Source organism: Anolis sagrei, chromosome 1 (genome assembly GCF_037176765.1).
Source record: "Anolis sagrei isolate rAnoSag1 chromosome 1, rAnoSag1.mat, whole genome shotgun sequence".
Classification (NCBI taxonomy): domain Eukaryota; kingdom Metazoa; phylum Chordata; class Lepidosauria; order Squamata; family Dactyloidae; genus Anolis; species Anolis sagrei.
Window position 1 is genome coordinate 53,800,086 of NC_090021.1, and position 25,743 is coordinate 53,825,828.

Here is a 25,743-nt window from a genome sequence, read left to right on the forward strand (position 1 = left end):
GGATCTTGGCAGGAGGTGTGGAGAACCCATCACTCCATGCCCACATCGTGCAACTTACCCCAAACCCCATCCCATGGGGCAAAGCATTGTCGCCCGGCTCCCCATCCCCATTGCTCCTAAGGTAACATAGGAAACCTCCTGCTGTGTTGCTGTAGTGGCAGCGTGCACCACTTCCTTCCCTCCATGGTGAAAGGGAAGAAGAAGTGGTGTGGGACGGGTAAATCAGCCCATCTGATGAGTTCGTAACATAACTATCTCTTTGAATTCTACACACTAAGTAGAATTTAAGGAAAGCTTTGACTGAAGAATTTCCTTGAAGTCATTTCTAAACATTGTTATTCTGAAATGCTTGAAATCCTTCATCTAGAATCCCAAAATACAAATCTTCCAAAATTCTTTGCATAGCTGGCTAAGAAAATTATACCTTAGCTTTCTGATGCTTCAGTGTATACAGGCTTTGTTTCATGCATATATTTAATATTATTGTGTATAAAATTATCTTTAAGTTATATGTATAATTTATATATATACATGAGCTTCATATTTAGAATTGGGTCTCATCTTCAATATATCTCATTGTGTACATATAGACAAACACAGGTATTCCAAAATTTAAACAAATCCAGTTCTGGTATTAAGCATTTTGGATACAGGCATATTCAACCTGTACAAAGTTTCTGTCTTTAAAACTCCTTCAGCAACCACAGCCCTGTGAATATGTCTTCCTCCTGAGAGATGCAAGTCTTGACCCAACATATCTCCACATATTAATCTCCTGCTTCCTCATGACAATTAATGCCAGTGGCGTCTTAACACATGGGCAAGATGAACATTAGGGCCCATGCTAACCTATGCACAGACCAGAATTTAACACTAATTTTCCAGTCACCCTCCTCAACACTCAAAACTCCCTCTAACTCAGTAAAAGGAGAAAAATAATGACTTGTTGCAGAGAATTGGCATGCCTCAATTTCTGAGACAAATTTTACAACTTTTCTTTCTTGCAATGTTATGGAAGGAGAATAATATAATGGTTTCACAGGAAACAGTTAACAGCTGGGGGTAACAATGGTTGACAGTATGGATTTCCATTATCAAAAGCACAGACTCTGGTGTTTGCCTTCCAAGAATTCTATTTGTGTGGTGAAGGATTAGAGGAAGTGTAAGAAAGTGAAGTGAGGAAAAATAAACTGTAGACTTATTCGTGTTAGTGATACTCCTAAAGAACCCTTTGAGCAAAAATGGAATAGAATGCCTTGAGTGGCGCACAGAAAAGGTGCAGAGGAAGAGAAAACAACCACTGGGTTTTTTAAATAATTTACATTTTTATTGCTGTGAGTTGTTGTGTAGACAAGGCCAATGCACTCATTTTCCATGGGAGGCTATAATGCTGTTAAGACACATGTGAGAACATGGGCTCTTACATGTGTCTCTGCCACAAAATAGTCTTTGCAATTTGTAGGTGGGTCCAAGGCAGATGTCTTGGACCCATTAATATCACCATTCTATTTGTAAAGGAATTTCATGCACCTGAACAGGGAGGGGTATATACGGTACTTGTTTTCAGCTTTGTAAAATGAACCATACTGGGTGTATGAGTAAAAGAATTTGAAAATGGAAGAGCCATCATGCGAGTAATCCCTTCCATGCTGGTGAAACTCAACCCACCAAACAAGATAAACACTGAACCAACAAATTAGTTGAACTAATTGTGCCTAGATGAACTAAGCACAATTAAGCCAACTTCCCTCAAAAAGAATGAGAAAAGATGAAGAGAGCTTGAAAGCTGTTAGGAGGCAACAGACAAAAACAAAACCTGCTGAGACTTGTATTTCTATACAGACGCATTGCTGTGAATCCAATACGCAGTGGACGTCAAATTCAGAAGACGAGACCAGAAACATTTTTCTCTGTCCTGCCAAAGTGCAGGACAGTGCCAAAGTCCTACAGATGCATGTTGGCTCTAACTAAAGTTACAAATAATGACAAGATGTCGCTTTTCAGTTCTGTGAATAGAATTTGAAAAGCATTTTAATGACTTGACCAAGAGCTTTTTGTACACCCTCGCTACATTTATATCCCACTTGTTCACCTTAGTCTGTAGATGGTATGTGTTGAGGTACTCCTTGCCTGATGCCCATTTTATTCTCTGAGCAATCCAATATCAGTTGTTGGCAGATACTGGATGGCTTTGATGAGCTCATGGCTGAGTGGCACTGGAAGTTTAATCCCCCAGATCCTACTCCAGTCTCTATGCCAGGAGTTAATGATTGCTGGAAGTGAATGGGCCACATTAACGTCTCAAGACCTTACAAGGCTACTGTATAATTTATAATTTTATGTGATGTTGTTTTATACTTATGTACCTCTTTGTTATGCTGCACCCCGAGTCCCTTCTGGGAGATGGTGGCGGGATATAAATAAAGTTTATTATTATTATCGCCTGCCTGGCAAAATATGAAAAAATAAAGCATAGGGAGACAGTATGCTTGATAGCACTCTGGTTTTGCATTTCTGCTTACTAGAAGTGGGGGCTGGACTAGAGAATCTATTGGGGTGCCTCTAGAAAAATGTTAGAGAATAGAAAGCATATATATACAAGGAAAGAAAAGGAAATCTCTGGAATGTGAGCCCAAGGTCAGGAACAACGAAAGACTCATCTAGTTTAAGACATAGATACACACAGAAAGAATACTTTTTTTCCAAACCAACAAAGTAGGTGTGCCAGAAAGCTAGAAAAACACACTATTTAAGTTGAAGGGCTTCATTAATGTAGAAATATTAATGGCTAATTTTATGTTATTTTCTTGCTATCTGGAAATGTTTCTGATGAATATGCATGATGGGGTTGTTCTGTATAATGTGATGCTGTCTTTCTTTGCCAGTCATTAAAGATTTGTGTAAATATGAAAGTACTTAATCAAAGAAGCCAAAGTCCTGAATTTGCAAGACCTGAGCAGGGTTGTTGATAGCAGTATGGCCATAAGTAGAAGTTGGCTTGATGATAGTTAGCAATATCAACAGGGCCTTTAACTTCTTGAAGTAAATGCAAACATTCATGGATAGTGCCAATGTCTATATATTTGCCTGATCTTTACAAGAAATACCATCACCACACCTGTAGCAATAAATTCCCCTTATTAATTGTGCACAATTATGCACCACAAAAAGTAATAAACATCCCTTTGGAAAAGAAATTCTCAGTTTTCCTTTCAGTGGCTTTACTCACTTTCCTTAGGCAGCTAGTTCTGCACCAATTAGGTTTCTGTTTTTGCTAGATTTTTCAGGGCCCATTTAGATTTCTATTAAATTATTCCTACTCGACTGGAGAACAGTAGAATTCCCATTATGCCATTTCTGGCTCATTAAGCATGTAATTACTTTGGATTTGATGTCAGTAATCATTTATCAAGGACTAAACATTTAATAAACAAGTGGGCAGAGCTTTTAAACAAAACATATAAGCATAGATAACACATTGCAAAGGACATATATTATTGATCATTATGGCTGAATGATTGACAGGAAGAGGAATCAATACAGAGAAATATCATACAGTTGTGCATTTGGCAATCCTTGGAAGACAGAAAGGCTGCACTGTATGTCCATCATAAGACTGGTTATATTTCACATGAACAGGTCGTCATGCATGCTAGTTGGGGGTGGTGGGAGCTATAGAGCAATACCTTTGGAGGGTACTGAATTATGAATGGCATCATTTTACAAAATGATTTATAAAATTCCCAAAACTCTCCACTCACTTTTTCCTGTAAAAAGTAAAGAGCAGGCAGGGAACACCAGCCTGCATCTAGCAGTGGGAGTGAATGCTATCAGCATACTTGGCATTTCTAAGTCAATCTCATTTCCAGGCAAACATTCCTTCAAATCTAGCCTGAATATACAAACATTTCATCAGGTGATTCCAAATCCTGAAGTGAGTTGATGCATTGACATGTGCTGAGGGAGGGCTAAAATAATAACAGGGCGATTCAATGGTGAATTGTACAAGCAAAAGGCTCTTTTACATGTACAAAGTATGGTACTCAGATTCTCTGATCAACTGATTCTAAAAAGATGTACTGGAAGACTGGAAGTTTACCTGAAATAGCATGCAACATTGTATGGAAGGATGCAGCAGATAAATTGTGATGCTGGCAGGAGGAGGATGGGAGTTGTAATCCAACACATCTGGAGGCCATTAGTTTGGTAATTTTGAAAAAGAGATTCCTTTGGACAACGGGGATACACCAGCCTACATCTAATAATGGTACCAGCATACTTGGCATATTCAAAGACCATGGAATTTAGGCCACTGTGAAAGAAAACAAAAACCAGGCAATGCGTTTTGGTCGCAGTGTTAAGTAGCAAACTGGGAGCAGCCAGCACCTAGGCTGTATAATATCTAGATCAAGGGAAGTCATAGGCTCACTCTATTCTGCTTTGATCAGATTTCACTTGGGCACCACCATTAAAGAAGGAAGAGGATTTATTTATTACCCGCCTCTCCTTGAGGCTCGAGGTGGGGTACAACATCATTAAAATAAAGTAGAACAAAGCAGTATTAAAATACAAACAACACACACACATGCAAAACACAGCTTAAATTTTACCAATAAAATGTAGGTTAAAATTTACAAGTTAAAATTGACCAGTTAGGCCTGGTGTATGAGATGGTCTCTAGTTGTATTTTAAATTCAAACAGCTGATTTAGCTGACAGAGCTAATCTGGCAGGTCATTCCACAGTCTTGGAGCAGCTGTTGAAAATGTCCTGGTTACCAGTCAGGGTCTGCCAAGCTGGAGTAAGCGTCCTCCAGAGGACCTAAGTGTTCGGGCCAGATTGTACGGGAGAAGGCAATCCTATAGGTACCCAAACCATGTAATAATAATAATAATCATCATCATCATCATCTTCTTTATTTGTACCAGACCATCATCTCCCCAGAAGAACTATGGACAGAAGTCTGCGACATTGTTCAGGAGGCGGCAACAAAGTACGTCCCAAAGGAAAAGAAAATCAAGAAGGCAAAATGGTTGTCTGCTGAGACACTGGAAGTAGCCCAAGAAAGGAGGAAAGCAAAAGGAAACAGGGATAAGGGGAGATATGCCCAGTTAAATGCACAATTCCAGAGGTTAGCCAGAAGAGATAAGGAACTATTTTTAAATAAGCAATGCATGGAAGTGGAAGAAGACAACAGAATAGGAAGGACAAGAGACCTCTTCCAGAAAATTAGAAACATTGGAGGTAAACTTCAGGCAAAAAATTGGTATGATAAGAAACAAAGATGGCAGGGACCTAACAGAAGCTGAAGAGATCAAGAGAAGGTGGTGAGACTATACAGAAGATGTGTATAGGAAGGATAATAATATCGAGGATAGTTTTGACGGTGTGGTGAATGAATTAGAACCAGACATCCTGAGGAGTGAGGTTGAATGGGCCTTAAGAAGCATTGCTAACAACAAGGCAGCAGGAGACGATGGGATCCCAGCTGAACTGTTTAAAATTTTAAAAGATGATGCTGTCAAGGTGATGCATGCCATATGCCAGCAAATATGGAAAACACAAGAATGGCCATCAGACTGGAAAAAATCAACTTATATCCCCATACCAAAAAAGGGAAATGCGAAAGACTGCTCAAACCTCCGTACAGTGGCCCTTATTTCTCATGCCAGTAAGGTAATGCTCAAGATCCTGCAAGGAAGACTCCAACAATACATGGAGCGAGAGTTGCCAGATGTTCAAGCTGGGTTTAGAAAAGGCAGAGGAATGAGAGACCAGATTGCCAATATCCGCTGGATAATGGAGAAAGGCAGGGAGTTTCAGAAAAACATCTACTTCTGCTTCATTGACTATTCTAAAGCCTTTGACTGTGTGGATCATAATAAATTGTGGCAAGTTCTTGGTGGGATGGGCATACCAAGCCACCTTGTCTCTCTCCTGAGGAATCTGTACAAGGACCAAGTAGCAACAGTCAGAACTGACCACGGAACAACAGACTGGTTCAAGATTGGGAGAGGCGTATGGCAAGGCTCCATCCTCTCACCCAACCTTTTTAACTTGTATGCAGAACACATCATGCGATGTGCGGGGCTTGATGAATGCAAAGCTGGGGTGAAAATTGCTGGAAGAAACATTAACAACCTCAGATATGCAGATGACACCACTCTGATGGCCGAAAGCGTGGAGGAGCTGAGGAGCCTTCTAATCAAGATGAAAGAAGAAAGCGCAAAAGCTGGGTTGCAGCTAAACATAAAAAAAACCAAGATTATGGCAACAAGAATGATTGACAACTGGAAAATAGAGGGAGAAAATGTGGAGGCCGTGACAGACTTTGTATTTCTAGGTGTAAAGATTATTGCAGATGCAGACTGTGGCCAGGAAATCAGAAGACGCTTACTTCTTGGGAGGAGAGAAATGTCCAATCTCGATAAAATAGTAAAGAGTAGAGACATCACACTGGCAACAAAGATCCGCATAGTCAAAGCCATGGTATTCCCTGTAGTAACCTACGGATGTGAGAGCTGGACCTTAGGGAAGGCTGAGCGAAGGAAGATAGATGCTTTTGAGCTGTGGTGTTGGAGGAAGGTTCTGAGAGTGCCTTGGACTGCGAGAAGATCCAACCAGTCCATCCTCCAGGAAATAAAGCCCGACTGCTCACTGGAGGGAAGGATACTAGAGACAAAGTTGAAGTACTTTGGCCACATCATGAGGAGACAGCAAAGCCTAGAGAAGACAATTATGCTGGGGAAAGTGGAAGGCAAAAGGAAGAGGGGCCGACAAAGGGCAAGATGGCTGGATGGCATCCTTGAAGTGACTAGACTGACCTTGAAGGAGCTGGGGGTGGTGACGGCCGACAGGGAGCTCTGGCGTGGGCTGGTCCATGAGGTCACGAAGAGTCGGAGACGACTGAACAAATGAACAACAACAATCATCTCCCCAAAGGGGACTCAGGGCAGCTAACATGATGTCAAGCCCAAAATTACAGTACAGCAAAATAAAATACAAAGAAGCAAAAATAACATCAAAATAAAATACATGAAATAACAAAATAAAATAAACAGTTACTAAATAACATGATTGAGAAATAGAACACAATGGGCGGGCCAAATGCACAGGATAAAATTGATAAAACCCTGAAGAGATAAGTAGTGGAAGAATATGTTTCTGAGGGAGGAGATCAAAAGGTGTGAACAGTGGGGTTAGACCTTCATTGAGGGAGGGGTGAAAGTGCATCATGAGGACGGAACTGTAGTAGGGTTTTAAAGGCCAAAGCCAATACTTTGTACTTTACTTAGAAACTAATTGGCAACCAGTAGAGTGACTTTAGTATAGGTGTAACATGGTCATTTCTGGATGTTCCTGTAACTAGTCTGAATGCCATGTTTTGAGGGATAGAATATAATAATTCATTGTCATTGTGCTATTGGTGCGACTGGTGGAGACAAGAGACTGGGCCTTCTCAGTGGTGGCCCCTCGGCTGTGGAACTCCCTCCCCAGTGACATTAGATTGGCCACCTCCCTCCTGGCCTTCAGAAAGAAAGTGAAAACACGGCTTTGGTATGAAGTCTTCAGAGAATACTTGTTGTGCAATAAATTGATATGGAATATGTCCAATTACTACTGGAATGGCCCCAAATTAAGATTGTGGGTGGTGTGGTTTTAATAATGTATATAATGTTTTTAAATGTTTTAATATTTCTAATTTAATTTAAATGTTTATTTTAATTGTATGTTATTTTAAGGGATTGAATAGTTGCCGGTATGGAAAGTGAGTCTCCTTCGGGATTAAGAAGGCTGGGGAATAAATATAGCAAATAAATAAATACATACATATTGCGCAATGAAAATAAATGCCTTTCCCAGCACACACAACAAAGCAACACATTCATCCCTCCAAATCCCAACCACCACCGCATAGCCCCCAATGCCACATCAATGCGAAACCATGGAATTCAACATAGCCACAACTCTATAGCTCAGTCTGTTTGTCCTTGTCTTTGTCACCCTGTGTTGTCTGCCAAACGGCAATAATTAAAAAAAATGCTGGGTGAGATGGATCCCCAAAAATGCTCTGAGATTTCTTAAAGCTGAAGGACTTATAAAGTTCTTCCAAAGAGGGGAGAGGGTAACCAATTATTCTCTGTGAACTAGTAGCAACCCTTTGGAGTGCTTTCCTATCTGCCTCTGTGCAACTATTATATGAATAGGTCAAGTACCTTTCTTAAGGTTACAGGATATATTTATAAATGGAATTTGTGAGCACCCAGTGATTTCCTCTTGGGTTAACTCCCTAGGGCGATCTATTTCATGAAGTGAATTTGATTGATATCCTTTTGGGTGCAGCTGTCTTGCATTCCAGGGCACATTAATGTGTAGGAAGAAAGGTGAACCAAAGCAGGCATCCTACAGGATATTGCACGGCCATGGCTTTAGCAGGTTCATGGAAAGTTATATGATTTTATAATTAATATTTTGGGGAGTAGGATTTCTCTATATCACTGTCACAATCTGATAGGAGAACTGTGGAGTTTCACAGTGGGTGGGAAAACGTGATTATCCTGGATCAGATGTTTTTGACCCATCAGGTTATGGGTAACAAGATCTACCATCCAACATATTCCAACTTCTGGTTTAACCAATGCCTAGGTTCAATTGCATAATTGGAAGTAAATGCTAATATACATCAATATGCTTCCAGTGATCCTCTTCCAAAGGAATCCAAACCTGGGCAACTTAAGTCCTAAAATATCGAAATTCAGAAGATGGGGCCAACTTAATAATATTTTATACTTTCTGAATCTGAAAGACCGCAGGTCTAGGGATACAGGTCTGGGAATGCTTCTTACGTATTTGTGTCTGTCATTTCTAATGTGTCATTTGATGTGATGGGCATTGAGTGTGGTTTACTAATAAATATGACAATACCCCCCCCCCCCCCCAATTACTGTTAAAAAGTCTCAACAAGGAACTTCAGTGTACTCAGCTGTGGTGTGGTTTGTACCAGTAATTTTACAATATCTATATGAGCTACAATATGAGATCTAGCTCATATCATACCAAACCCTCGTATCTGATTAACAACATCCATAAGAAAATAAGAGTTTCTGCATTTTTTGCTTTTTTAAAATATTAACATAACACTAAGGTTAAAAAAAACCTTAAAAGAGAGAAATATGCCAGAGAATGAGATAGAAAGGTAAGGAAGGATATGCTAAAACCAATGAAGATACAAACTTCCTTTTATCTTCAGACCTGCATTACATTTATTGACATGATAATAATAATAATAATAATAATAATAATAATAATAATAATAATTTCAAAAACCTTTATTTATAATCCGCCCTATCTCCCGGGGGAGACTCAGGGTGGTTTCCAACAAAAGATGGCAAACATTCAATGCTATAATAAAAGAATAGAAACAAACCAAACCAAAACAGTAAACAAACACATCAATACAAACTTATAGTAACTAGCCAAAAAGGTAAGTAAATTAAACAGACATGGTAAATCTAGTACCTCTAATTGCCTGAGGTACTAAATTATGGTATGTATTTAATTTCAAATGGATTACATAACAGTTTATTACCTCCCCTCGAAGAGTGGAAGTGAAAACACTGGAACAAAAGGCTCCAGGATAATGGATTCATGGCTGTCAAACTTACTTTATACAAAGAATGCAGAGGCAGCTTTTCTGTTCCGCTGTGCAATGTCTAATAAGTGTTCTTTGTTTCAGCGGAAAGCCTAAAGGTTACGACCGCTGTCAGGGAGCCGGCAATGTATCAGGGAAGTGTATTGTAACATGGGGGCCAGGTGGGGGGCATACAAGGCCCATGTCTAATGAATGCTAGCAATATACTGTACCTCCATGGTGGAAATATACAGATCTATAGGATACGTTCTTGATCAAAGTGTTTTTCACATATAATAGTGACACCTCAAAATGTCATTGAGACTATGTAGTTCGGTATGGAGCTGAGGAGCCTTCTAATCAAGGTGAAATAAGAAAGGTTGAGGTTAAACATAAAAAACAAGATTATGGCAACAAGAATGTTTGACAACTGGGAAATAGAGGGAGAAAACGTGGAGGCAGTGACAGACTTTGTATTTCTAGGTGCAAAGATTACTACAGACGCAGACTGCAGCCAGGAAATTAGGAGACGCTTACTTCTTGGGGGGAGAGCAATGTCCAATCTCGATAAAATAGTGAAGAGTGGAGACATCACACTGGCAACGAAGATCCGCATAGTTAAAGCAATGGTATTCCCCATAGTCACCTACGGATGTGAGAGCTGGACCTTAGGGAAGGCTGAGCGAAGGAAGATAAATGCTTTTGAACTGTGGTGCTGGAGGAAAGTTTTGAGAGTGCCTTGGACTTGCTATTTTATAAGAGACATAATGTTACTATGTCACTGCATATAACAGGGTTCAGGAATCATATACCAGTGGATACCAAGGATCGGCTGTAGTTGAGCCTCCTTCAGAATTATCAATCAAAAGTGTATTTAATAAACAAATACTTAAATATATATATGAAGACAGCAAATGTTGGGTTGCTGTGACTTTTCAGGGCTGTATGGCCATGTACCAGAAGCATTCTCTCCTTACGTTTCACCCACATCTGTGGCAGGCATCCTCAGGGGTTGTGAGGTCTGTTGGAAACTAGGCACGTGAGGTTTATATATTTGTGGAATGTCCAGGGTGGGGGAAAGAACTCTTGTCTGATTGAGGCAAGTGTGAATGTTGCAGTTGGCCACCTTGATTAGCATTTAATGGCCTTGCAGCTTCAAAGCCTCTAAAATCAGGACAGAAAAAAAAGAGGAAGGAGCCCCTGGTGACGCAGTGATTTAAACTGCTGAGCTTGTTGACCGAAAGGTTGCAGGTTCAAATCCGGGAAGCAGCATGAGCTTCCACTGTCAGCCCCAGCTTCTGCCAGCCTAGCAGTTTGAAAACATACAAATGTGAGTAGATCAATAGGTACCACTCCGGTGGGAAGGTAATGGTGCTCCATGCAGTCATGCTGGCCCCATGACCTTGGAGATGTCTATGGACAGTGCCAGCTCTTCGGCTTAGAAATGGAGATGAGCACCAACCCCCAGAGTTGGACACGACAGACTTAATGTCAGGGGACAACCTTTACCTTTAAATAAAGAGGGACACTTAACAACAGGGGGAATTCCTGACCTGAAACAATCAGGGCCAGCTTATTTATTTTGTATCAAAAGCATTGCATAAATTAGTATAAAAGTGATAAAAATAAAAAGAGCACAGACAGCTAAATATCTTTTGACCAAAAACGGGCAACAGCATTGGCATTGTCTGTAGCCTCCAACAATTCCTCCTCTGTACATGAGGCAGGGCATAGTGGACAAGCATACAGATGCGGAGTTGTCTATTCCGCTTCATAGTTGCACAAGGTGTGGGATTCTTTTAGGTAGTGCCATTTTGCCAGGTTGTCTTTTGATCTGCCCACTCCACTTCAGAGTCTGTTCAGGGACTTCCAAGTTGGCCATTCTTGGTTTGCCCCTGGAGGAAGACCCTTGTGGGGGGGGGGGCATCCAATTGGGATTTCCTGGTTTAGCTGCCCAGAGGGATACCCTTGCTGTTGCTGGGGGGACACCAAGAAGAGTGGTAGTTCTCATAAAGCTTTTCCTTGATTTGAGTCTACTGGAAGGAAGCTGGTAGCCATGCAGGGGGTGGCTTTCACAGTGTTCAACCTTATTTCTCTGCAACTATGAACAGCAATAAATACGTATCATGACAGAGCAAATATAGGCAGGAAATTGTGAGTGTATACTTGCATGCATGTTATGTGTTCAGGAATATGTTCTGGTCCACATGACAAAACATACCTGGAGAAAGACCCTTGTGGGGGGCCATCCAGTTGGGATTTCCTGGTTTAGCTGCCCATGGGGGGGCTTCCAGTTGGGAATTTTCTTGGTTTAGCTGCCCGTGGGGGGGGGGGGACCAGTTGGGATTTCCTAGTTTAGCTGCCCAGAGGGATACCCTTGCTATTGACACACACTTCGTTGGCTACAATTGCTGATAGTGTTGGCACTTGCATGGGTTCAAATCCAGGCATCAATCAACCTGTCTGGAAGGGAGAAAGGGGACAGGATAGAGTGGAAAGGGACAAGTATAACAGTATGGTTATACAACACTTGATGTTGAAGGCCAGCTAACACCTCCCAACAAAGGAGGAAAAATGAAATGCAAAGATACAGAATGGGTGACGCCTGGCTCGAGAGCAGTACGTGTGAAAAAGATCTTGGAGTCCTCGTGGACAACAAGTTAAACATGAGCCAACAATGTGATGTGGCGGCAAAAAAAGCCAATGGGATTTTGGCCTGCATCAATAGGAGCATAGTGTCTAGATCTAGGGAAGTAATGCTACCCCTCTATTCTGCTTTGGTTAGACCACACCTGGAATATTGTGTCAATTCTGGGCACCACAATTGAAGAGAGATATTGACAAGCTGGAATGTGTCCAGAGGAGGGCGACTAAAATGATCAAGGGTCTGGAGAACAAGCCCTATGAGGAGCGGCTTAGGGAACTGGGCATGTTTAGTCTGAAGAAGAGAAGGCTGAGATATGATAGCCATGTATAAATATGTGAGAGGGAGGGAGGAGGGAGCAAGCTTGTTTTCTGCTTCCTTGGAGACTAGGACAAGAAACAATGGCTTCAAACTACAAGAGAGGAGATTCCATCTGAACATGAGGAAGAACTTCCTGAATGTGAGAGCCGTTCAGCAGTGGAACTCTCTGCCCCAGAGTGTGGTGGAGGCTCCTTCTTTGGAAGCTTTTAAACAGAGGCTGGATGGCCATCTGTCAGGGGTTATTTGAATACAATATTCCTGCTTCTTGGCAGGGGGTTGGACTGGATGGCCCATGAGGTCTCTTCCAACTCTTTGATTCTATGATTCCCCAGACAGGAAGCTGCCAGGCTTTGAATCAAGGCGGCCAATTGAAGCAACAGACAAGAGTTCTTCCTCCCACCCTGAACATTCCACAAATATATAAACTCCACTTGCCTGGGGGGAAAAAAGGAAGGAGTCTGGGGCTGTTAGGGATTGTGGGAGTTGGACTCCCAAACTCCGGGAGGGCCCAAGTTTGCCCATGCTTGGTGTTTTGTGTCAGAGCAGCTACAGTTCCACTCAGAGGCGCATTCAATGTGAAGCGGCGTGTAGGAATGGGCCTCGTTTCCCTACTGACATGCGCAGAAGCGGCTTTGGTGGGGAGGCGTGCCTGCTCACGCCAGCCCCGCCCCTTCGGCTCCCAAATCCGTCGACGCGGTGCACGCTGGGGCTCGTAGTTTCAGCACATCCGGGTATTTCCCCCCCTTCCTTCTTGTCTTCAAGCCAAGAGCGAGACGAGGAAAACTCCGAAAGGGATTGATTGGGAAGGATTTGAAAATCCCCGCGACGGCTTGGGCCTCGTTCTCGCGAGATCTGCGCCTTGCTTTCTGCCTGCCGGTGAGGGGACCGCGAGGGGGGTTGGTTGGTTGGCTGGCTGAGGCGGGGAGGAAGAGGTTTTGCTGCGCAGGCGAGAGACGAGCAAGCGGAGGACGGAGCAGGCCCGGCGGCGGCGGACAAGATGCCGCTCTCCTGACCCGAAGGCCGCGTCGTGAGGGCAGAGGCGCTGACAGCCCGCCTCGGGAGCAGGTAGGTGCTGCTAGGCCTCAGCGGGGTGGGTAGGAGGAGGGCGCGCTGGGCTTCGCCGAAACGGCTAGGCCCCACTTGGGGCAGCGCGAGGCCTGCCTCAAAGGGAGGCGCCGCAGAGGTGGTTATGTAAGTGCCTGCTGCTCCTGCCGCCGCGGAGGGCCCCACATGGCTCCGCCGGGCCTGCCCGCCCGCCTGCCTTTTTCTCCGCCTCTTCCTTCCACAGACTGGGGGAGCGGGCTACCTTTTGCCCTCTCCTTCCGCCTCGGGATAAGGCAGGGTCACCCGGGCAAGGAAGGAAGGGGGCGTCGGGCTCAGAGCGCGGGAAGGGAGCCAGGCATTCAGGCAGGCAAGCAGCGTGGGCCTCGCCTCATGTCCCCGGGTTCGCTTCGCAGATGATTCCATAGGAACTCTTGGAACCAGAGAACGAGTGATTTCACAAAGCGCCGGTGCAGGCTTAAGGGTGTCTTTCGCGCGCTTCGGGGGGAGTTTGTTGCCGCTTGGAACCAGCTTCGAACTGCATTCCATGGTCAGTGTAGACGCGGCCAAATGTGGTCCTGGCGAGTGGGAAGATCCAATCCGATCTAGCATAGTCTACCAAGGCACAAACTGCAAATTTGGTCCCAGACATGTGCTGTTTAGAATTTGAGATCGCCATCTCCTGTGGTGGGCCCTTCCTTCTTCACAGTCATAAAACCCAGAATATCAAAGCAGAAAATCCTACAATATCTGCTTTGAACTAGGTTATCTGAGTCCACACTGCCATATATTCCAATTCAAAGAAGAAAATGTGGGATTTTATTCATCTGCGTGGAAGGGCCCCCAGTATCAAATCCCAGGTTTTTTGTTTATCCCAGATTATCTGACAGTGGGCACTTAGGCTCTTTCCACACAGCTTGATAAAATCCCACGTTATCTACTTTGAACTGGAATATATGACAGATAAACCAGGGCTCTTCCACACAGTGTATTAAGGTAGAAAATTCCACAATATTTGTTTTGAACTGGGTTATCTGAGACAACACTGCCATATATTCCAGTTCAAAGCAGATAATGTGGGATTTTATTAATCTGTGTTGACGGGGTCGTAGGGCCCTTCCACACAGTCCTATATCCCAGAATTTCAAGGCGGGAAATCACACAATATCTGCTTTGAACTGGGTTATCTGAGTCCATACTGCCATATATTCCAGTTCAAAGCAGATAATGTGGGGTTTTATTCATCTGTGTGGAAGGGGCCCCAGGGCCCTTCCACACAGTCCTATATCCCAGAATATCAAGGCAGAAAATCCCATAATATCTGCGTTGAACTGGGTTATCTGAGTCCACACTCAGATAATGTGGGATTTTCTGCCTTCATATTCTGGGAGATGGAGCTGTGTGGATTTTCTGCCTTGATATTCTGAGTTATATGTCTGGGTAGAAGGGCTGTCATATAATCCAGGTTAAAGCAGAAAAATACCTTGGATTAGATCCTTGGATATAGGGCCTATCTGGAAGGGCCCTGAGTCTATAGTGCTATATAATGCAGTTCAGTGTGAATTTTATACAGCTGTGTGGAAGGGGCTGATATCACTCAGAGGTGAAGGATATACTTTGGAACTTACTAGGTTCCTTATTTGTACCATATATTTAGCAACAACAATACATTTTTATTTATTACTAGCACAATATAGTTAAAACCCATCCATAAAAGCACACATTAAAATACACTTAGTAAAATACATGAAACAAACGTTAAAATACAATTAACATAGAATGTGATTTTAGAATTCATAGTTGAAATGGACAAGACAGCACCAAAGCTGGTCCGGGGTGGCGGGGCAAAGATGCCCCAGTTTCTTTTTGTCCATGGCTTTGGTGAGTGGGACTTGGGATACCTATTAACTGGGAAGTCAAAGGCAGTTGTGCTCCTTTCCCATTTTTTGCCTTGACAAATGACAAACAGAAATACAGTGAGGAAATAGCCATCTTGGAGAGTCTGTTAGACTTATTTGTGTCAGGCTCAGGCTTATTGGACAGTCTAGCTATCTGAAAAGCAGGGAGTTCCTTGTTCAAGGGTGGTAGGAACTTGTTCATAAGCTATTTTAGTCTCACTGATGTGCATTCGGAAGTAAATTTCATGCACACATGATGGGATTAAGATTCACTAAACATCAGGGGAATGGCCTAAATTACCCTAAGGGTACCAGATTCCATGTGATCTTGGAAGCTATGCAGGCTCAGGCCTGATACATATTTGTATAGGATATCCTTAATAATTACCAGGTGCTGTAGGTCATTGCTTCTTAAACTGGGTTTTGATCCCAAATGGGGCCCCCTTAGCTCAGTGTTCGGGTCATGAGAAAAATTGGCAATTTGGTTTCTGAATGCCTCCCATTTACACAAATCTGTTAGTAATAACATGCAGAGTTAAGTTTGCAGGAAATTTTTCAGTTGTACTCCACAAAAGCAAAATCATCCTGTTTTATTTTTGTATCTATTTTATATATTATATATCTGTATACCTGGGGATCACATAAAAATTTCTTAGGCGGAAAGGGGTCATGAGTGGGAAAAGTTTAAGAAGCCATGTTGTAGGCTATATTTCAGAGGAAAGAACTGGCCCGATCACTTCTGAGTGTTCTTTACCTTTTAAAAAAGCTATGAAATTTATGGAGTTCCCATAGGTCAACAAGTAAAGACATAAACACACAAGCATGGAATAATGCTACTAATGGGCTGATCTGTCACATGCCAGCCATAATGATGTGATAAGAGTCTTGACTTTTTAGATGGGGTTTGATCCCGTTTTGGATGTGGATGGACCCAAAAGGCTTTTTAGGTAGAAGCTAGCATACTATTTAATTTAACAGTAGTAGTTTATTATTATTGCCTTTTTTTTGTTTATATGAGCCACTTTAGTGTTATTCAATAAAGAAAAGCAGTGTACATTTAAATATAATAATAATGTGGGAGCTAGGCTTGTGTATATCTCAGCTACTACATTTTCATTTGTAGTGGGAAAACGTGTTTGGAAATGAAGTTTCACTACCTACAGTTCATGCAGATCATGCATTTCAGGTGCACATCTGCAACTATGCCCCAAGAAACTGGCTCAATTTTTACTTTATTTATGAGTTGATTATTTGATCTACTTTACAAAATATGTTTCAGATTACTAAAATGTGTGTGTCTTTTGAGGGGTCTTCTTGGAGTGGTGTCATTCCACACCTCATATGTTTATTAATCTGGGTTTTTCATTGTATTTAAACTAAGAAGCTCATTAGAATAAACTAGGGTCTTGAATCAAAATGAAAATTGATTTTGATTCCTTGTTTGAGTCTGACCAGCCGTTCATACCTGTCCAAATCAAGAAACGGTCATGAGTGAGCAGGAAATGTTGAGCTGCATGAGGTTGGAAAGGGAGGACAAGAATTGGTCTGAGGATGGAACATGTGGGAGCTAGGCTTGTGTATATCTCAGCTACTACATTTTCATTTGTAGTAAGGGAAAATGTGTGATTTTAGTATGCTGGTTTGCTAGGCTTACAGAGATCTTGAATGTGGAGAGCTTCAAGCAACTGGGGAAAGTGTTCAATAGTAAGCAGCATTACAGTCTTAAATGGGATTAACTATACAATCCAATGAGGGTCTACACAGAAATAAGTCTTACTATGTACATTGGGACTCAATTCCATATAAAAATAAATGCAGTTTTAGCGTGTTGTTTGTCTTGTAGGGTAGTTGTTGAGAAAGAAATATTGCATTCCTGTGTTTGTGGTTGGGGAAACAAAGCTATAAAGAGATTTTTAAATAAAAAACATAATTACAGCTACCAACATAAAGATCTATTGTGGCAGTTTGAGCATTGAACACCAGGGTTCAAACCCCCACCTGGGCATGGAAACCCATTAGGTGATTTTTGGCATGTCACACTCTTCTACCTCAAAGGAAAGCAAAAGCCAACCTCCTCTGAACAGATCTTGCCAAGAAAACCCTTTCATAGGTTCACCTTAGGGTCATTGTAAGTCAGAAATGACTTGAAGGCACACAACAAAGCTACAAACATGCTGTGATTCCCAAGCCATGTGCAGAATTGATCAAAATTTCATAAAATTGACAAGATTTGACAGTGAGCAGAAGAATGTCAGTAGATCCCATATTGACAACCAGTATCGTACAATTTGACTGTTAAACATGGATATAAATGTTTAGTATCTTAAATTTAGTGAGTTAGACACATGAGTAAGAACTAAATACCAGATAGCATTATGTAGAGAAGCCTACAGTTAGCTTCAGAGTCTAAAAATTGTGCTGTGAATGTGATGAATTATTGTGTAATATTTCTGTGAAATCATGTCAGCTTCTAGTTTGTGTTTTTTTTTTAAAGATATGCATATTCTTTCAGAGCTGTGGAGTATCAGGCATGTATAATATATATATTAAAAAATCAGTATTTTGAGTCTTAATTTCTTACTGTATGTCTTTAGCTGTCACTGTTCTAAAGGTTGAAAAGTGTTGATATAGAAGTTAGTTTGTGAAAGTTTTAACAGGCAAAAAAAAAGATAAAGCAAGAATACCAGTGTGCATACTAGCATCAACTAATCCAATGAAAGCAATCATTATTGTTAAATACACTAAAACATAAGCTGTATATGTAAACGGGTTTAGAAAGTTGTGACATTGGAATGATCTTTCCATTTCGGTGACCAAACTTGCAGATCTATGCTTCCTGCTGAGTGCGTAGCTTGTGAGCAAGCATATTTGTTCTCTCCTTTTATTTGTTTTTCTGTTAAAGCATGCTCAGGAATGCATTCTGGAGGGATTTGTAGACATGGACCCATATCTACAATGGGGTTTGCTAAAGCAGAATCCCATTCTTTCCTAACTTAAACTTTATTGCATTGTTTACTGCTGATAGGATGTTGCAAACTAATATTGAAAGTCTGCATTTTTTCATCTCTTCATAATTTCAATTTGAATGCAATTAGAAATCTTCCAGGTAAACAGAAAAGGGAGTCTGGCTGAGCATAAAATGATTTTGTAAAAGGGGGCTTTGCTGATTTATTAACTGAGCTATGACTGTAACTGCTAAAGCAGGTATGGGTGAACTTTGACCCTCCAGGTGTTTTGGACTTCAACTCCAATAATTCTTAACAGCCGGTAAGATGGCAGGGATTTGAAGTCCAAAACACCTGGAGGGCCAAAGTTTTCCCATGCCTGTGCTAAAGGATTTCAGACAAGTAGTTCAGTAAAGACATAAGGTTGGCATTGCTGATTTGTTAGCGTATATAAGTGGTGGCCTTCTAATTTTTTACCACATTTTGGAAAATTCCGAGATTGCTGAGGGTAGAAGATGATGCCAATGCACTTTCACTCTGATTAGAATTCTTCCAGTCTTGATTTTTTGTTGTTGTTTCTGGGTAGCAGTTTTGTTTGTTTTTATTCCGTCTTTCTCCTGACATAAGAATTCAAGGGAGCTAACAGTGGACATGATGCAATGTAATGCATATTAAAATAAGTTAAATGCATAAACATGAATTTAAAAAAAGGAGAAACTGTTAAAACATAAAATTAAAATACAATAAATATACAATTAAATACAGTTTATAGTAAAAAAACTATACTGCTCCTCAAAATCTCCAGCAGCCAGGCCCTCAATATTCACTAAATACCTGATGGCAGAGGTATGTTTTTATCTGCTTGAGAAAGGCAAGCAGGGATGGGCCACTCTGGGCTCTCTAGGGAGGGAATTACAGAGTATAGGTGCAGCCAATGAAAAGGCCTGCTTGTTTCCACCATATGAGTTGAAAGGTGTTGAGACAAAAAGAAGGCCCCCTCCAGAAAATCCATAATGTTCTCACAGTCTCATACTGAGAAATACAGTCCTTCAAAGAGCCTAGGATTCTATAGATCGAAACCAGAAATTTGAGTTGTGCCTGGAAAGGGGTTGGCAGCCAGTGGAGCTGTTGAAACAGGGGGCTTGTAGCTTAATGTTTTATTCTATATTTTTGTACTCAGAAGCTGGATTACTTGAGCTTTGCTGTCATTTTAAGTATTTGTACGATTTCAGTCTTGGTAGTAATCAAATGCGCATGCACAACCTCAGTGTTGTTGATCTGTATATATGACAAACTCTTAGATCAGTAAACTGGCTGGGATTTCTGGTAAACTGGCTGGGATTTCTGGAGGTTGTAGGCTAAAACATCTGGGGACCCACAGGTTGAGAACTACTGTTTTAGATAATCTTTTATCTAATTGAATCAAAATATAGATAGCATGGACATATGCTTTATGACATTATAAATAGAAATTCAAAAAGTAGCTTTAGAATGTATGTACTTGCAATTTATAATAAATGTGTTAAAGGAAAATACTCAGGAAAGGAATAATGGTTAGTTTGCCATTTTTCATTGATTTCCATGAACAAGCGCATAATCCCAAATTAATTACCAGTTTGTTTCCCCTTTGAAGTGTGTGATGCATTTACTGTTGTGACTGAGTTTTGTACTGGAAGATACTGCAATTTAGTAAGTGTTCTTCCATTGTTGTATATCTTTCATGTCATTTCTGACTTATGGTGTCTCCAAGGTGAACCTACCAGGGGGTTTTCTTGGCAGAATTTGTTCAGAGAAGGATTGTCCTTGCTTTCCTGAGAAAGTCTAACTTGCCCACGGTCACTCAGTGGGTCTCCATAACCATACAGGGATTTGAACCCTGGTCTCCCAAGTCTCCTAGTCTGATATTCAAACTACTACACTTTCATGGCTATCATATTACTATAATAACAGATCCAAAATAATAAGTTTGTTTATAGCCCACTTTTTCTCTCCAGAAGGAGACTCAAAGTAAAATAGTCTGACTGCAATATCATGTTTGGTATTTTTTCTTGTCACGAGCAATATTCTTTGAGTATTTTGTAATTTTCCTTGAGTTGGTTTTAGGATATGTTTGTCCATCTAGCACAGGGGTCCTCAAACTAAGGCCCGAGGGCCAGATATGGGCCTCCAAGGTCATTCACCCAGCCCTCACTCAGGGTCCACTTAAATCTGCAATGACTTGAAAGCACAGAACAACAACAATCCTATCTCATAAGTCTAAAGCAGGCCCACACTTCCTATTGAAATACTAGTAAGTTTATATTTGTTAAAATTGTTCTTTATTTTAATTATTTTATTGTTTTAAAGTGTTTTTTGCACTACAAGTAAGATATGTGCAGTGTGCATAGGAATTCATTCATTTTTTTTTTCAAATTATAATCCGGCCCTCCAACAGTTTGAGGACTGTGACCTGGCCCTCTGTTTAAAAATTTGAGGACCCCTGATCTAGCACATGAACCTTTTGTTGCAAAATGTTTACTTTTGGGAACCAGTGCAACACATGGCAACTTCTTGGATATTAATATTTCCCCAGTTGGCAACATTTGTTAGTTAAATATGTAGCAAACTGTATATTTGCATAATCTAAATGCTAGCTATCAAAGGAGCATTACAGAAATCTTTTTATTTAGGAGGTGGAGTAATGGTGGGGCTTAGCAGATCTTGCTGGACTGATTTTTGGCATTATGAAGTTGACAACAAAGGCCGCCTTAACTTTAGCAGTGGAAAATTGCAGAGTTCGACTCTGTGTCTTAATCTGATAAAGACATATGCCAGTTGACTTTGTACAGTCAGCAGTCACAGTGAACTCAATAGCAGCATTCAGTCTGCTTGATTTGCAACAGAACACATTGGATTTGTTATGCACCTGTGCGTAAACACTTGCATAACTTGGCATGTTTATGTAATTCCCTTGAAGCTGGTTGAGTGAAAAAGCCTGCAGTCTTTAACTGGCTTTGGAATGAATACTGGAATTTCAAATTAGTGTAAAAAAGCTCAAACAAACCTGTTGTATTATTGAATGTATATAAACATATTCCTTCACTTTTTTAAAAAGAAAATATTTCACTATGTTAGTGGATTGAATTGGCTCTATCTTTAGAATGTGATCAGCATCATTTGTGATAGAAAGGAACTGTCCTCATATTTGAATATCCAACGATTGCTTTGATTTGCTATCAATGTTTTAGAATAAAGATTTCTACCTTTGTGCAGCAAAATGAAGTAGTTGCCCGGTAGTTGATGTCCTAAGAGTTTGTGACTGGCTTTCTTTCTGCAGCTCTTTGTGGTTATGTTGTCTTTAGATTAAATGAATAAAGTTGGAGCAGGTAAACGCCAATAAAAGTGTTTGTTGAGCTCCTAGTGATTACTAAGTTTGCAATCCTTTGCACACATAACTTCCAATTATAAAAGAAGAAGATTGCACTTCTGGTTTAGCTATAAATATTTTTACACTTCTTGTTTTTGAATTATGGAACTTTCCTGTGCTATACCCTTAAAGCAAGGTCATTTGGATGACAGATCAGTCCCCTCCTGTAGTAATGTATGGAAACTTTGGTGAAGCTTTATTTTATGTTAAGGTTCACAAAAAGAAATTTAAATTTGGCACTCTTTTTGATACTCACTGTAGTACTAGTAGCGTTATAGATGAGCTGGTCCTCATTTGGCCAAAACTGTGGGAAGTGGCCTTACTCTGATTGACATCGCTCTTAACCATTGTAACTAACATCATAAGACAGAGTCTTTGTGGCTATCTGTCGGGAGTACTTTGATAGTATATTCCAGAACTGCAGAATGTGGTTAGACTGGGTGGCCCTTATGGCCTTTCCCCCCTTGATGTTTTTTTCTACTTCTTTGATTTCTTTGTAGGTCTGTGACTCTTAACATACTTTGCAATTATTTTGCCTGACGAAGAAGTCAGTGGAGTTTGGAAACCTTGCTTGATATGTACTGTATTTTTTATAGCGGGGCTCCATAAACATCACTGTTTTGTATATTTTGTTTTATTTGGTGTATGACTAACATGGCTATTCCCAAATATGTTTCTAAGCTTTGGTAATGTTGTATTTGGGGTGTAGTCAAAAGTTGGTGGGGATATACTAATACTAAGTATTAGAAGTTAACTTTTAACCTATAACCATAGAGCAAGTCTTAGAAATCTGTGAGAAATACTCAGAATCTGAGGTGGAGCTACATTATATGTGAGAGCCCTGTGTAACTCCCTTTGTTCCTATAGGGGTACTTTTTGTCTTCTAAGCCTTTCTCTTCCTCCAGATTTTTTCTGGAAATTCCAGATATGTTACAAATGTGTTTTGCTGACGAGGAATATTATTCAGAATAAGCAAACATGACTATGGAATTTGGATTTTGCTAGCACACAGCATGCCTGCTTTAGAACATGAGTATTGTAATAGTTGTAATAATCTGTTGAGAACTGACAGTTTGCTGAACAAACTTTCTATTGTTTACCTACAGTGAAGAATGCGAGACCTCAGAGCTCATGTAACCAGCAATCTGCTGCAGTTTCCAGAAGTGACTGTACAGGCACTTGGAGAAGATGAGCTAGCAATAGACTGTGTGCTTCATGGAAAATTCACCGGAGGTAAACTTCTTGTCCATTTTTTTGTGTGTCTATTATGAGTGTTTTAATGTCTGAATGCATGTTCGAATATCACAGAAAGCAAGGATACTAACTGAGAAGAGCAGATTACATAATTAAATTCTTGTGGGGAGCGATTGTCTTGAATCCACAGTGCAGTTTGTGGATACCACCTGTAGATCCAAGTGTAGGATGAGAACTTTTAAATACAATAGGCATATCCTCATAGACAATGAGACTCTTGAAGTGCTCATCATTCTCAGTTCTAGTAGCAATTATATCTCCTAATTTAAGTAAGATCACATTCCTCCTGAAAGAAATATATAGTTTGAGGTTTCACAGGTGGCACCAGTAATTTGAGTATATTTTTACCAGCTCTGGTAAGTGAATTTGCTGTGTTCTTCCTCTCTAACTTATGAAACAGTAACTTCTCAGCATCGTACAGTAACAAAGTCAGTTTGAATCTTCTTGTTGATAAATGGAAATTTAGTTAATTTAGAGTGCAATTGTCCACATATTGAGTGATTTGACAAATAGAGAATGAATTGCTCTAGTGTTTGTGCCACCATTCTCCATTGGTTTAACTTCCTGCCCAGCTTAATATACCAGTTCTTAATTTATGAGTTGTTCACATCTTAGATCCTTTCCCTTTCTGAATACATTCTTCCATATGAAGTCTTGGCTGTGTTATCATTTCTGACAGTTATTTCATTGGAGAGTTCTCTGTTGCAAAGCTCCCTTTGCCAAGAGTTAGAATCTTTCCAAGGTTGGTGTACAGACAGTAACAGACCTGAGTTGGTAAAGTTAAGAAGAGCAGGTGGTAGGAGAGATCAGACAGCTTCATAGCTGGAAGTGCAGTCTGATTGGCTGATGAAATTGGAGGGAGTTGCTTAGCAACCGGAGATGGGCGGAGCCAGAAGGAAAGAGAGAGCTAATTCAGCCATACTTTTGTCAGTTTGGAGTTTGAAGAGTTTATTAGGAGATTTGAAGGGGAAGGAAAGAAGGAAGAGTTTGGGAACTGTTATTAGAAACATACTTCTTTGAGGAAAGTAATTAAAGCCTCCAGGGAGAAGGAGAAGAAGTATTAGTGGGCCTCTATAGTTTTAGAGTGCTGGTGTGGAAGGAGGATTGTATTCCTGTGTGTGGAACATGGTTTTTAAGAAACTCAAGATATAAAACCATTTTCCGTGAAAGTAAAGCCAGACTGTTTGTTGAAACCATTACGCATCTTTACTGTTCAAGAACAAAATAAACCTCATATTCTTGTTTAATTCCATCTGAAGAGTTTGTGTGTCTTCTCGAACTTTCTACCAAGGAGGTGGCCTATGAATCAATAAATAGTGGAAGAAAAGGAAGAATATAATATACAGTGGTAGCTTCCCACTGTCCTGTCTTGTGTGCGTTTCTATACTTGTCTCCTCTCAGCCTACGCTCGGCCTGTCATCTTTATTGCAGAATCAAACACTTTGTGAGCCACATGTGGCCCATATTGGAAAGGACTGCATTGGGCTAATGTTTTTCCAGATAAAAATTGACTATATGGTACATTGTTGTGCCATAAACAGACCTGCCCCCATCTCAAAACCTCCAAAAGTGGCCACTATTACTATGTATACTTATGTATAAGTCTAGAAATTTTAGTTTAAAAAAATCCCCCCAAACCTGGATTGACTTATCTACGCATCAGTGTAACTCCTGTAATTTAACTTTTCTCAAATAAGAAACCATGTCCTTCTCTGAGTAGAGTGACAAAAGGTGAGAGATTAATCTGTAACAGGAGAACTTAAAAGAAACCGCCTTTCTACCATGGTACTGTGACTAGCTTTTTTTAGTAGTAGGACGGAAAAATGGAGGTACTGGTGGCCAGAGGCAGCTGGCTTCCTGAGGTAGTCAGCAGTTTTCCCTCTCTGCTGAATTAGCCTAAACTTATCCGAGAGACACATCAAAATTCATAATTTCGGTCACAAAACCAGCCCTCAACATACAGAATCATAGAGTTGGAAAAGACAGCAAGGATCATTCAATCCCCAACCACGCAGGAACATAAAATTATAGCACCCCTCACAACTGGCCATACAGCATCTGCTTAAAAACCTCCAGAGGAGGAGACTCCACCATGCTCTGAGTCATTATGTTTCCACTTGGCTGTGTTATCAGACAGCTCTTAATCTTCCTAATGTTTGAGTATATCCTTTTCCCCTGCAATTTGAATCCATTGCTCCCTGTCCTTGTCTCTAGAGCAACAGAAAATAAGCTTACTCCTTCCTCAATGTTACATCCTGCTTTATATAGCATAGAGAAGGGCTAACACCCCTGTGGTGTTTGTTTTGCTGTTTGTGCCCCTGTTCAGAAGATTTCACTGCACTTTCTGTCCCTGTGATGATTGGATTTTGAAAAATTTGGCTTGTTGTGGAAACAAGGATTAATGATACCTTTTCCCCATTATAACTGTTTCAGGAGTGAATTTCCCTTCGTAGGGATAGATTTCTTTAACTTCCTGTTGTCTCATCCGTGTTTGTAACAATTAGTCATTTGTAAGACCGATGTTTGTAACTTGGGGGGCGGCTTGTACATTTATGTGTTGTTTATTGATTGCACAAATATTGCTCTGGGGTGTACTCTTGTGGC

The 25,743-nt window shown here is 40.7% G+C and overlaps 1 protein-coding gene across 4 annotated transcripts in view; it reads left to right on the forward strand.

The window, feature by feature from the left end:
* The first annotated feature begins 13,328 nt into the window (after positions 1–13,328).
* The window catches only part of AHCTF1 (AT-hook containing transcription factor 1), a 63,612-nt gene continuing 51,197 nt past the window's right edge, over positions 13,329–25,743 (forward strand). The window contains exons 1-2 of one of the 4 annotated variants that reach the window (XM_060753943.2): positions 13,329–13,660; positions 22,992–23,118. In XM_060753943.2, coding sequence (XP_060609926.2) covers positions 22,998–23,118 — 121 coding nt within the window. In that variant the 5' untranslated portion in view covers positions 13,329–13,660; positions 22,992–22,997. Of the gene's footprint in view, positions 13,661–14,076; positions 14,187–22,991; positions 23,119–25,743 lie in introns of those variants that run through there. The other 3 variants (XM_060753940.2, XM_060753941.2, XM_060753942.2) reach the window with 3 other exon arrangements.